The 13,639-nt window shown below is 42.1% G+C and overlaps 1 protein-coding gene across 3 annotated transcripts; it reads left to right on the top strand.

The window, feature by feature from the left end:
• Window positions 1-426: 426 nt before the first annotated feature.
• Window positions 427-3,856, top strand: Ida (anaphase promoting complex subunit 5 ida). Of its 3 annotated transcripts, none has more exons than XM_076789373.1 (11): window positions 427-624; window positions 760-809; window positions 971-1,350; window positions 1,433-1,586; window positions 1,670-1,851; window positions 1,907-2,020; window positions 2,133-2,262; window positions 2,508-2,810; window positions 2,880-3,001; window positions 3,065-3,332; window positions 3,403-3,856. In XM_076789373.1, the coding sequence occupies exons 1-11, from the start codon at window positions 504-506 to the stop codon at window positions 3,769-3,771; spliced, it is 2,193 nt and encodes a 730-aa protein (XP_076645488.1). In that variant the 5' UTR covers window positions 427-503; the 3' UTR covers window positions 3,772-3,856. The 3 variants fall into 3 exon arrangements, with proteins under 3 accessions (XP_076645488.1, XP_076645489.1, XP_076645490.1); XM_076789374.1 differs by having other exon boundaries at window positions 541-624; window positions 1,114-1,350; XM_076789375.1 differs by having other exon boundaries at window positions 575-624; window positions 1,119-1,350.
• Window positions 3,857-13,639: the final 9,783 nt, after the last annotated feature.

Here is a 13,639-nt window from a genome sequence, read left to right as displayed (position 1 = left end):
TTATGCTAAAAGACGACACGGTTATGTTCCAGGAAAGACGACACGGTTCTGTGTCATGCTAAAAGACGACACGGTTCTGTTCCAGGAAAGACGACACGGTTCTGTGTCATGCTAAAAGACGACACGGTTCTGTTCCAGGAAAGACGACACGGTTCTGTGCCATGCTAAAGCGGCGATGTCACGAAAGTGGGAACGCCGAAACCCCGGGCGTGAGCACTCTCCTATCCTCTCTGCTATGGCAAATGGACGTCTAGACTTGTTGAAGACCGTGAACGAAGTGTGTGCAAGTGGGGGGAGCGTTCTCCCACTTGTCGCCTTCTTCCTCGACGTGAGGAATAGTGTTACCAACGGCGTGTCGGCGATTCCCCTAGGGACGGCCTAGGGGAGCGGCGCATGCGCGGGACAAATTCCCTACAATATCAGTGCTCTCTGAGCCCCCCGAGGCCTAGACAAAAAAGCCCATAAGATGCAACGTCTGTACTAATCGTAAGTCTTTGTCTAAAATGTCTACAGATTTTTTGAATATTGATGGGAATATTAAAAGGATTCAGAAAGAAACTTTAACCCCATATAAAATAGCAACTGTTATTTTAATTAAGGAATACTGCAATGAAACAACTAAAGGTAATACCATAAATATGTTTACTATAGATTTTAGAATTCATTATAAACATACATGTTATTTTTGTAATAATATAGTATACTAAATAACATAATTACAAGAATTTTATTATAATGAATTGTTTCATTTTTTTGTAGCAATTGTTGAAAGACGTGACTTTTGTTTGGCAGCATTAAAATTGATTCAAGTAAGTACTTTCAATCATCTCAACAAGGAATGAATATATTATAAAATAATACCTTATTTTTTTCCTTATACATTATGTTACTAAGATTTAAAAAAGTTCAATAATTGAATTGTATATTTTATTATATTAAATGTAGGATATTTTTTACCATTCTTTTTTAGTCGCCAGACATGGATCTTAATGCACTTTTAAATGTGTTATATTCTCCTGAATATGTTTTACATCGATTTGCACATCGATTAGAAGTGCAGTTAAATGTTTTAAAAGGAGAGGGAATCGAAGGATTATTAGATTTATTTGACAGCGTAGGACGTCTGATGAAATCAACTCTGGACCATTCTCTTTCTTTACCTGCTTTAAATAAAAATTCTGTTCTTGGATTGTACATAAGAAGAGTTATTATATTTTTCGAGAAATTACCTTTCGATCAAGTTGTATCGCTTTATGAAGCTTTAAAGAAGTATTTAGATAAAAAAGCAAATACCTCAGAAATTTCTGACATATCTACGGGTTCTAAAGTAGATGACTTGTACGCAAATGAGTAAGATTTTCTAATATTTTTTTCTGAGTGTATTTCTTTCTTACTATAGTTTTAATATTGCACTATTTTATATTATTAACAGAACAAAAACAACTTGGGGTGGAAGACAAGCTGAATTACTTGTTGCACAACAAGCACACGCGTTACAGACAGATGAGCATAAAGCAATGTCTCCTGCAGAATTACAAGTCCTAGTGCGAGAGCTATTAAATTCTAGTCCTTACTATGCTGAAGCTGTGAGTATTGTTTGGTAAAAATATAGTTTTCATGTTTTCAGTCTAAGGACATTCATTTTTCTGTCTATCTTAATGTGTTTCAGCATTATTTAAGTTATTTAAACTGCTTACGAGTAAATGAATACTGCGGAGCTATCGACAGTCTTTACCATTGCTTCGATAGATTGGCACCTCTAGAGAACCGTTCTGCACCTGAAGATAGATCTCGTATATTCAGATATGCAGCTCTAAATTTAGCAGTTCTACATGCTCAATTTAATCATAAGTATGCATTTTTAAAGAATAGTAAAGAATAGTATGTGAACAATCTTCTTTTATAGGAAAGTAGCACAAGTTGCATTAAAAGAAGCTATTATGATAGCTCAAGAAGCAGGAGATAATGTATGCTTGCAGTTGGCACATGCTTGGATGTATCACCTTACTACTGAACAAAAGTATGTGTTAATATTATTGTAACTGGAATCATGTTAATGTTCACATTACAGTATTATAATAATACTGTCATTGTGCTAATATGTGACATATATTATTATCTGTGTTATACAGAGGTTTACTTATAGAAAGATCAGTTGGCAAAGCGAGTATGTTAGGAATCACTCATACCACTGGTTTGGGTCTCATTGCATATGCCCATAATTCTGCTTTGGAAGCTAAAAGTCCGTCGCAAGTGTTCGAGGTATAGATTTATTAGAGACGTGCGAGAACCTAACGTCAAGACGAGTCGGTTTCTCGAAAATTTCGGGATTCTCGAGATCCTGATACATTCGAGAATCCGAATGTGCTCGGGAATCCCGAATTTTTTCGAGAACCCGTCCCGATCCCAAATAATATTCTTGTACACTACTAATACTTATACATTTAAAGCAAAATTTTATAGACACTTAATAAAGATATCAAATATAGCTTTTTATTTTATTCTAGACTCTGATGAAATCTGACGTTTTAAATTGTCAGCATTCCATGACTGATTTGATGTCAATGACGTATGCCGAAAAATCTGCATTATGGGCATATTATGGTAAAACTGAAATGTCGTCAGTTTCTGCACAGTTACTCCTTTTACACAATACAGGGGATAAAAAACAGCACATGTTCAATGGTCCATCCACTTGTCAGGCTGTTGTTAATGTTGCAAATATTTTAGTCGAGTTTGGTGAATATTCCTTGGTTGACATTGTGCTTGCTCACGCCAAGGAAAGATTTCCTAATGAGCCCTGCAATAAGGTATCATTTGCAAATCGCTGTTGTATTTATAATAAATGTGTGTTTCATGTGGTACTCTAACATTCACAGATATGGATGCTGAGTGAGCAACTTTACATATTTACCCAATTAATAAGACACGAAAAATGGAGTGAATCTGCAACAATAGCATCGAATATTTCAAGTTTAGATCCTTTGGAAAGTAAATTTAGGTATGATGAAAATGAAATTCCATTTGTTAAATATTGTTTTAAATTTATCAATTTTTTTCTTAGGTTAGCAGAAGTTTGCTTAGGAAAGGGAGATTATCCGAAAGGCGTGGAATGTATTAACAGTATTGAAAAATGCGAACAAATAACACCGCAAGATAAAATAAGAGCCATGCTTTTATTGAGTCAAATAATGTATGTGTCGGGTTCACCAGAAAATGGAATGGCTAGAGTTAATTCCATAGTGCCTCTCAATACCGCATTAGAATTGGCTGTACAAAATCATTTATCTTATTACCAAGCTCTAGTTAAAATGCACCTTTCGAATACTCAGGTAAATAAACTAGTGTATATTTTTAATTTATTCAGTATATTATTATATATTATTTTATATTTCTGAATAGCTGATTATGGGCATGCCAACGTTAGCTTTAAACTTGGTGGAAGAAGTTATTACTCAAATCTTGGCTCATGCTGGATATTATGATCAGGGCAGAGCGTTCGTTTTATATGCAAAATGTTTAGTTGCTACAGCTCCTGTACGCGGCAACGCGCGGAAAGAAGTTATTTTAAGGGCCATTAAAGCACTTTCTAAAGCTAAAGATTGTTTTACAAAAGTTGAAGCTTACGGAAGACTTCGGACTACGTTATGTCTAGCATCGCTATTATATCATGAAATAGATTTGAAAACTGAACGAAATCAATGTGCTTTCGAGTTTCGCCAACTAGACGAGCAATTTCTCACAAAATTAAACAGTTTGTCTTTATATTAGAAAGGAAAAAACTGCAGGAAAATATGCCTAAAACCTTCTTTGTACTGTTTTCGTATATGCCGATATTAAACATTGTGGAACACAATATTCTTATCTAGAATTCTATTCCTTACGCCTCAGAATCAATAGCTCACGACGCACGGTGGGGTATTTTGACCAAAAAGCTGGCCAAAATTATTTTATAATATAAAACAAGTCCATAGATGTTGTTTTGTTAGAAAATTACATTTTTCCTTTTTTTTTTAACATTTTAGGTATATTGATGGATTAAAACAGTGTTTATACCCAGTTAGCCAAATGCCCTCTCAACCAAATTTAGTGAAATGTGTGCTCCACACATTGCGAGCAAAAGACTTACGTATTTGGTACCAAACCCTGCTTGAAGCAGAATTTGGTCCTCATTTGGTATGATTTGGTCACCAAAATTTGTCGACGAATTCCTAGTCAAATGCGGAAACAGATGGATTGCAAAATCCATGCAAAGTCTCCAGGTAAAATTCCATGCGGAAGTGGAACCAAACTTTGGCTTCGATCGGCCTTCGTTATAGAGGGCAAGTACGTCGCAATAAGAACGGACGTAACCTTGTTCTGAAAGTAAATATCGAGAAAAATCGGAATAAACGATGAGAGGGAAAATTGAATTAAATTTACAAATGTATTTTGTCACGTTGTCCTGATTTTCGGGCCCGTCCGACGGGAGAAAACCTGGGCAACGGCGGGTTTTTACAGGCCGTGAGGCCGGGCCGCGCGATACGTGGTCCACCTGTGACAAACGGTATCTCATAGGCTCGATTCTCCGAAACGGGCGCCAGACACTCGGAAGTGTCACACAAACAATTCGTAACGAACGCGAGACGCGAATTATAGTACCGAACCTACGAGAACCGCGAGGTCCTGAATAGCGGCAGCCTGGGCCAGGATTCTACGCGGAGGGAATACGGGACGTTTCCCGCGGCGGAAAGGTTTCTCACAACGATGCGTAAACGAGGGTGGGCTTCGAGTTAACATTTATTTGTTCCGGTTTTTACAAGGGGCTGCCGGGATCGCCCGGCAGCGGTGTAAACGAAGCCCGCGCGATTTTACAAGCTTGTACGACAGGTAGACGGTCGCTCGCGCTTTTTGCACCCGGATATGCTTTTCTACGCGTCGAACTCGATCGCGGGCGCGATGTACGGCAGCCTCTCTCGACAATTAGCCGGTCGAGAAGCGACCGGGTTCCGATGAAATACGCGGCAGCAAATTCTAATGACTGTGGCCGTTGGAAGTAGCCGGAAACGGCGATACGGCATCCGTCACGTCGTCCCACCGTGGGGCATCCCCAGATTGGCCACATTCACCAAAAATCGGCAACGGAGCGGGCACCCCGCCCGTTGACCGACCGACGGCCTCACCCCCTTCGCGATTCTTTTTTGATCGCGATTCACGGCGAGCGAGGTTACGTCTTTTCGCGACGCGAAGTGCGACCGATTCACCAAAACGCTAACCGAGCCAACGCGAAAATAAGTATGGTGCGGAAGCCTGGTCGGCACTTACCACTAGGCAACGTGGTCTAAGTTGGCTTCGCTGTCCTCGTGTTCGGCAGCCTTCTAATGTGGTAAGCCTCGGCAGCAACTACGTTTTCCAAAAGTACTGTGATATTTACGCACTCGTAAAACGGCTACCCCGTACTGATTTCGGCAACACAGTGACCTACTTCGCGAAGACTCGCCAAGCGAGGCGTCCCCCACTATCCTAGTTTTCCCTGCTCCCGCGCGACGCTCGGACCTATGACTAGCTCTCGCGCGGCAGGGCCGCGCCCGGCGGTCCGGGGCCCTCGGCAACGGATTTATCGGCTAACGCTTTCCCGATGACACGCGTTGATTGGCCGATTCCCACGGAGGAAGAGATCGAGCCGTTCCCTCGACGGACTTCCACCAATCAGTCGACCAGCATTTTCGATAATATAAGGCAGAGACTACCGACGAGGAGGGAGTCACGAAGTAGACACAGCCGCTTATCCGCCGAGTCACTTAGAGTCTAGTCCGGTCGTTGCTAAGTAGCAATAACAGTTCAGCCGCGAGTCGAAGTGAATCGCCGGTTTTAGCTGAACCACCCCGGACACTCTCGCGACATCACTCTATTTATAAATAAACGACTCAGTCACGTACACCTGATTTGAACACTTATTCTAAGGTACCCGCCTTATATAACCCTGTTCCTTCAACCTCATTAACGCTCAAGCGCGTCAGATTAATTGACAGCGACGTCGAAGTCTATTGTCAACGAATGTCGCGCGCCCATTCTTGACAGCACCGTTTCGCCGACACGCGTTCTCAACTGTTCATAACTGCCCCGAAACTCTGCAAACAGAGATTTGTTTGGCCGTCGATAGAACGCGACTGTCGCGCTTGGGCTCGCAGTTGTAACGAATGTCAGCGCGCTAAAACGAGTAGACACGTCTTCAGCCCGATATCGGAATTCAAAGCGCCGTCCGCCGGATTCGAGCACATCCATCTCGATTTGGTGGGCCCGCTACCGGTATCAGACGGTAAAAGATACTGCCTCACATGCGTCGATCGCTTCACGCGTTGGCCCGAAGCCTTTCCGATCGTCAATATCGAGGCAGAAACGGTAGCGAAAGAGTTTGTCGCCGGATGGGTGGCTAGATTCGGTACCCCCATCCGGATCACAACGGACCAGGGTAGGCAGTTCGAATCGCAATTGTTCAAACACCTGAGCAATTTATTAGGCGCGAAGCAAATTCGAACTGCAGCCTATCATCCGGCGGCAAACGGCATGGTCGAGCGCTTCCATAGACAGCTCAAAGCTGCTATAAAGTGCCACGGCACGCAACGTTGGACCGATGCGTTGCCCGTAGTACTTTTAGGTATTAGGGCAGCCTATCGGGACAACCTGCTGGCATCAACGACAGAGCTTGTCTATGGCGAGAGCGTTCGGCTACCTGCCGAATTTTTCTCTAACACAGCGAGTAACGAGGACCCCGCGAGCATGGTGAGGCAGTTACGCGAACACTTCCGCGACGTTCGCCCGGTGCTGGGATCGCGTCATGGTGGCAACAAAGTGTTTGTCTACAAAGACCTAGCGACCGCCTCCCACGTGTACCTACGTACTGACGCAACGCGGACCTCTTTGCAAAACGCGTACGAAGGACCTTTCCCAGTTATTTCACGTAAGGGGAAGAATTTCAAGATTCGCGTGCGCGGAAAAGACACGACGGTAACTGTTGGAAATAATTTTTGTATAAGTTGGTATGAATGTGAACCGATGGATGTAAGGAAGAACGTGTGGTATGAGTGATCGGAGTGAGTGAGAGAGTGAGAGAAAGTACCGCATTGAATGTACGCGTGTGTAAGCCGGTCTGTTGAAAAAGAATTAAATAAAATATATATTAAAATAAAATAAAAGGAGAAATCCAACAGTAACCATCGACCGCCTTAAACCCGCGTACACGGTAAACGGTGACGAGACCGTACGATACAAAGACTCGCAACCAACGACCGAGCCGACCCCCGCGCAGGTACCCGTCCACACGTGCTCAGGTAGACGCGTCAGATTTCCTGACTACCTGCAGGTCGGAAAGTGACACAACCGTGCCACATTGTATATATTGTTACGGGTTCGGGGCATCTTTAAAGAATAAAACGAGTGAAATACCAAAGAGACCTTTATTAAATAGAGATGGAGTACTTAGCTTTGCGACTTCCCTCAGTGACGTTCGTCAACCGACTCTGTCATGTCTCCGTTGTATCGTCGTCACTAAGACGACGCGGCAACGAAGACCATTCGGCGCAATGTCTCGATATCGAAACATATCAATGCTCGTAACACTTCCCCCCTCCTCCTCGACAACAGGTGAATACAATAATGGACAAACTCTCTCAATCAACAAGGTCAATGGTACCGCGGGAATAAACACAAAGAAACGAAAACCGTGGACCCGTCAGCACCACGACTAATTTGGCATTTGCCCAAAAAGGACGTCAGAAGAAAGCCCTTCTTGCCCCAGGGAAAACCACGGTTTAAAAACCTGGGGAAATTAGCGGCCCACCAAGCAGAATAACATTAACAGAACATTAAAAGAACAGTTTAACAGTAGGTATCTTCTTATCCTGGGTATCAGGTGTCCTCCTTCCCCTTCCTTTGAAGTTGTCGATTCCAACAAAATTTCGGGGTCGAATGCCACGAGTACCACTGTAACGTAGGTTATATTGAAAAGACACGATATGGCAATTCCAGACTTAGCTCCGCATCATCACTCGAGACTATCTCCCGTTAACTATCAAAATTCGTCTTTGCCCTACTTCCGTCAAAGTGGCCATTGTGTGCATACGCGGAGTCGAACAACCCAAATCGAAGTTGAAACTATTCGAAATTATTCGAAATTATAAAGAATGTCCATAACCGAACGTACACTCGCTCTCTCATTCGAGTCATGCATCGTACCACTCACGGTACACTTCCATCAAGGCGTCTGCTAATATCGGTCTCGACTTGCAAGAACCGTAGACAAAAACTGCCCTGATCTTCCTCCCGTCCGCCGTTCCGTCTCTGGAGCATCAATGACCCCAGATAGGATGCGGGGAGTAAGTGTACCAACATTCATTTGCCTAAAGGCTATAGCCGGTTTTGGGGGCCAAATCGGCCCTGGAAGGGATTTTATTCCAATTTGCGCCATTCGATAGCCTACCAAAAAAGATACCTTTTAGCCAAGTTTTAGCCCTATAGCTCATCTGTAAGGGTAGTTATAGAGGAAAAACAAAAATCCAGTTTTTGACCCATTTTCCCCATTTAATGACAATTTAAAATTCTGAAAAAAATCTGACATATTTCGGACACCAAACCACATACTTTAAGCCGTTTTCAGATTTTTCCGTTGCAAACTCTGGCTGTAAAAATCGAAAAACACGAAAAAAATCGAAAAAATACAGATTTCATATGGAAATCTAAGAATGACAACAACAGAATTAATTTAGCAATAAGATATTGTCCTAAGTATTATGCTCAATCTTTTTCAAATTCCTGCGATTGGTGCGTCATAGTAGGAAAAAATAAAAACCACTTTTTTCGGCGTTTTTTCCGTGAAAAACTAAGTTATAATTATCGTAAAAATATATTATGTAATATTAAACATCTCTAAGTTCAGAGAAACATCGTCCAGACTTTAAAAATTGCGTAAAACAAAAAACTACAATTATACTACACAGGATATATCCCAATATTTCGAAGGTATTTTCAACGGCGCCGGTTGGTGCAGTAGCTATGGTCTCCGACTGCGGCACCGCTAAAGACTTTTTGGACCATGTTCGAATCCCGCCCCGGGCCAATTTTTTTTTCTTTAATCAGATGTTTTGTCGATTTCTAACCGTATGATTGTTGTTACGCTATTGTAAAAACATTTTTTAACTATGTTTAAACTATTTTTTAATAATTTTCCGGAAAAATATTTTGGGAGTACTTTCGGCCTTTAGTCATCTACGGGCTGTATTACTTATCTACTTAACATTTTTTTACATGGAATAAGGGATTGATTATTTTTGTGACAGAAAATATATACATGAAGTATTATTAGGAATAATCTGTAATAATTATAGGTGGATTGGTATGCAGTGGAATCATGTATGGCGTTTTCAGTCTTCGTCGCTATCTTCGTCAATTGTCAGTGTTATTTGGTCTTTATTGAAAATTCTAGTGAGCATCTCTTCTGGCCGAACTATGTCTGTGTCGTATCAAGCATAAAATAAATAATAAATGATAGCAGCTACATGTGAGCAACATCCAACAGTGCGATTACCATTGGCACATTCACAACAATAACGTTTTATACCGGAATGACCAGTTGAGTTTGGTATAGAATCTATGTAGCATTTGTACGTTTTGCGGTTGATATGTCGCGATTTTACTTCGAATTTTACAATATTATTATTTTCTATTAAATAACGGACATTAATTTTATTATCGTGTTCATCCATTATTTCGGCCAAATACGAAACAGCTTGAGATAATTGGTATGATCCCGTGAAAAGTATCTTTAAATCGTCTTCTGTCGTTTCCGGAAAATCAAAAATATCGGTGAAAGATATGTTTTTAAACGGCGTTTTTTTTTACGGTTCCAGTGTTGCGCTTCCACTTGTTGTGCTAAACTATTTATTACTTTATCTTCACTCAATATCCTGTCAGTTATGCCATCGAAAAGTGTGACATCAGAATTTAGTCTTTTGCCGAATTTTAAGAAGCATGCAATCCTGAAATATGATTTGACTGTAGGAAGAAGTTTGTTGTCGAGCTTGTTGTGTAAAAGCCGGTATTTTTCCCTAATATGCCATGTATAGCCTCGACGACCCAGCGAACTTTGGTAACTTTACGAGATGAATTGGACTCTTCAGTAGTATGGGATTTGGAAGGTTTGGGTGAATGTCAAGTCAGTGTGTGAGTCGAGGATCGGGGAAAGATATAGTTTATTTAAAACACACGATGATAAACTAAAACTGTGTTCTACGCGACTACTCGATACTACGCTGGTTGTCTCGATCTGCTCCCTTCGACTCGCAAGACTACTCTGTTCTCCTCGACTTCTAAAACCGCTCTGCCCTTTTTCCCCCGCGATGTACCTGGGGGGTAGCGGTGACGGTTTTTCCCGAAGGTTTGGGACACGGTTTTGCAGGTCATCGCCGCTCGCCTGCAAACCATCTGTGTCCCAAACGGTCGGGCCGCATGGTACTTAAACCTAAACCTAAACCTATACAATATACACTATATACATTTATTTACACCCCACAGTAGTTAGTTTAGAACGATTGCCTTTTAATGCAGGCATGGAAACATAAAACCCAGACTCTTCTCAGTGTGATTTAACATCACGAAAATCGCGAACTACAATACAAAGGTCTCCCTTTTTCATAAGAGATTTCAAGCCATTGGGATCCCGAAGTACGATCTGCATGATTTCAGCATCATTCTGGTTGGCATAAAAAGGTCCGAACCTGTCAATGATATATCCATTTGTTAAAAGGTTAAAAGGTTTACATAAATGTACCTTTTTTTGACCTGAATATGATTTTCGCTGATATGCATTGTTCGAACTCTTTTGATGGCGAATATATGTTCCACCGAAAATCAGTGCCAATTGATTGTCAATATCATACAATTTTTTAGCGACATTAGAAGTTTCATTTTCAATTAAATGCTCACGGAAAAACGCCCTAACACCAAAGTGGAGAGGAAGAATACCCTTCACAAAACAATTTCGAGAGGAGGAACAAGTGGAAAAGAGGTAATAAACTGGGATATAGGAGCGATAGAGAGATATAAAGAAAGAACAGGCTAAAAGATATATACACAGAATGAAAGGACAACAGCGGACTGGGAAGAGCTGAAGACAGTGGTGAAGGAGTCGATGGAATCAAGAAGAGTAAGAGGGAAGAAATGGAAGATAGGATGCAAATATTGGTGGGACAGACATTGTACTAGAGAGAAAAGGAAAGTGAGTAGATGCTACAGAAGGTGAAAAGAGGGTACAGTGGATAAGGAAGTTTACCTGAAAGAAAAAGCGGACTTCAAAAAATTTTGCGAAAGCAAGGAAGCAATGAGAAAGCAGGAAGAGAAAGAAAAAATTAGGAAGGCAAAAGAAGAGAGGCAATACGAGAATAGAGGCAATGATGTATTTATTGGAAATACATCAATAAAGAAAGGAAAAGAAAAGCGAGTAACGAAAACAAGATACAAATAGAAGTATGGAGAAAACATTTCAAAGAACTATTGGGGGGAGCAGATGAAAGACTAACAGGGGACAAGAGAGAGCAGGTACCAGCGGTAGAAGATGAAGAGAGCTTGTCAGAGGAGGAGCTGGAGAAACAAATAGGAAAACTGAAAAAGAAAAAAAGCCCCGGGAGAAGACAGCATCCCGAACGAGGCATGTGGGTATAGTGAGGGAGGTACAAGGATGAAATTAAAAGAGGTAATTAGGAAAGCATGGGCAGGGGAAGGCTTCCCAGAGGACTGGAAGAAGGCGGTAATAACCCCCCCTGTACAAAAAGGGAGACGAGAACAATCCTGGAAACTACATAGGGATAAGTTTACTATGCACGGCTTATAAGATATATGTTTCACTGCTCAATGAAAGATTGAAAAAGGACATAGAGGACAAAGGAATTTTACCAGATACGCAAGCCAGATTTCGGAGACACAGAGGGACAATAGATAACGCATACATTGTGCAACATGTGGTGGAGAGGGAGCTTAAAACGAGGGAAGGTAAGGTTTACGCCATGTTCGTGGACCTAAGAACGGCATTCGACACGGTAAAAAGGAGAAAGATGTGGGAAGTGATGGAGAAGTGTGGAGTAAGAAAGGGGTTAACTGAAAGAGTAAAGGAGGTGTATGAGGAAACGGTGAACGTTGTGAGGACAGGTAAGGGGGAATCAGGGGAATTCTGGACGGGAGAGGGACTCGGGCAGGGTTGCCCGCTCAGTCGGACCCTGTTCACACTATATATAGCCGACATGGAGGAAGAATTTAGGAAAGGACTGGTGGGAGGAATAAGAGTCGGTGAAGAAAGATTCTGGTCCCTAGCCTATGCAGACGATGTGGTGGCGGTAGCAAGTAAAGAGGAAGAAGTGAAATGCATGATGAAGAGGCTGGAAAGGTACTTGGACAAAAAGGAATTGACGCTAAATACGGAGAAGACTAAAATAATCATTTTTAAGAGAGGGAGAGAAAAAAAGAAGAAAGCTGCATGGAACTGGAAGAGGGAAACGGTGGAGGAAGTCAAGGAATTCTGTTATTTAGGAATAAAGTTTGAAAGCAACGGAAAGATAGCAGGTCACGTAAAGGAAAGGATAAAGAGAGTGAACGTGGTCCTAAATCAAGTATGGGGAATCGGCGAAAGGAAATTTAAAAGTGATTTTCAAATGAGAATGTTTCTCTTTGACACGTTGGTACTGGGGGTACTTCTTATACGGGGGTAGAGCTATGGGGCTTCAAGGAGAGAACAGAAGTAGAAAGGATTCAGCTGAAATACATAAAAGTGGACACTTGGTTTGGACGTGCGTACTCCAGGATATTTGGTACTGGAAGAAACAAAAAGGGCGAGGCTTAGAGTAAAGGCAGGTATTAGGGCATGGAAATACACGGAAGGAGTAAGAAACAGCGCAGGGAGGAAGTTAGTCAAGGAATGTCTGAAGGAAAAGGAATCAGGGAAGGTACAGGGCGAAAGCGGGAAAGAAAGGGAGAAATACTTAAAGAGAAACGGATGGAGCCAAGCAGGGGTGGAAGAGATGAGAAGGCTAGAGATGGGGGTGAGGTGGTAGGTACGATAATGAAATAACCACGGAAACCTCACCACACTCTGTTGTTTAATGCGAAGTTTATTCCGCAAAGATATTATTTACAAAGACTATTTACAGAGTTATTTACACGGACGTATGGAAAAAACGTACATCGGTGATCACGGATCGTAGAAAAGACGACGGAGACCGAAACGACTACTCTCGTCAGCGTTATGCGAAGTAATGAATGCCTCCGACGCCTTCGGAGGTCTATTTATTGGGTCCTTAAGAAAGGACAGAGTGCCCCGCGGAAAAAGGGGATGAACGCACGAAAATGTGCGACGAAAAAAGTCCCTTGGTCGTGCGAGGCCAGCTATCAGGTATGTACAAGTACCTGAGGTAGCTGGGCTCGTCACGGACCAAGGACACTCGCTGGCGGGACGATATCGGCCCGGAAAAAGTCTGGCTCACAGATGAGTCGGGGGGACTCATTATGAGCAGGCACGTACTGGGCCCAGGTAAAAAATTCTGACAATCGCTTTTATGGAAAAGGGATGCGAAATTCCCCAGAACGTGGTAGCGACGACGTCGCTACAGAGGGTAAC

The sequence above is a fragment of the Halictus rubicundus genome, chromosome 6 (genome assembly GCF_050948215.1).
Source record: "Halictus rubicundus isolate RS-2024b chromosome 6, iyHalRubi1_principal, whole genome shotgun sequence".
NCBI classification, from domain to species: domain Eukaryota; kingdom Metazoa; phylum Arthropoda; class Insecta; order Hymenoptera; family Halictidae; genus Halictus; species Halictus rubicundus.
Note: the sequence above shows the minus strand (reverse complement) of the source record. Positions and strands in the feature narration are given on the sequence as shown.

Excerpts from the sequence above, each read along its gene's own strand:
- Ida (XM_076789373.1), top strand. The coding sequence starts at position 504 with ATGTCTACAGATTTTTTGAATATTGATGGGAATATTAAAAGGATTCAG. Across the intron at positions 1,852-1,906 it reads CATGCTCAATTTAATCATAA|GAAAGTAGCACAAGTTGCAT; the intron begins GTATGCATTTTT and ends CTTCTTTTATAG. Across the intron at positions 3,333-3,402 it reads TGCACCTTTCGAATACTCAG|CTGATTATGGGCATGCCAAC; the intron begins GTAAATAAACTA and ends ATTTCTGAATAG.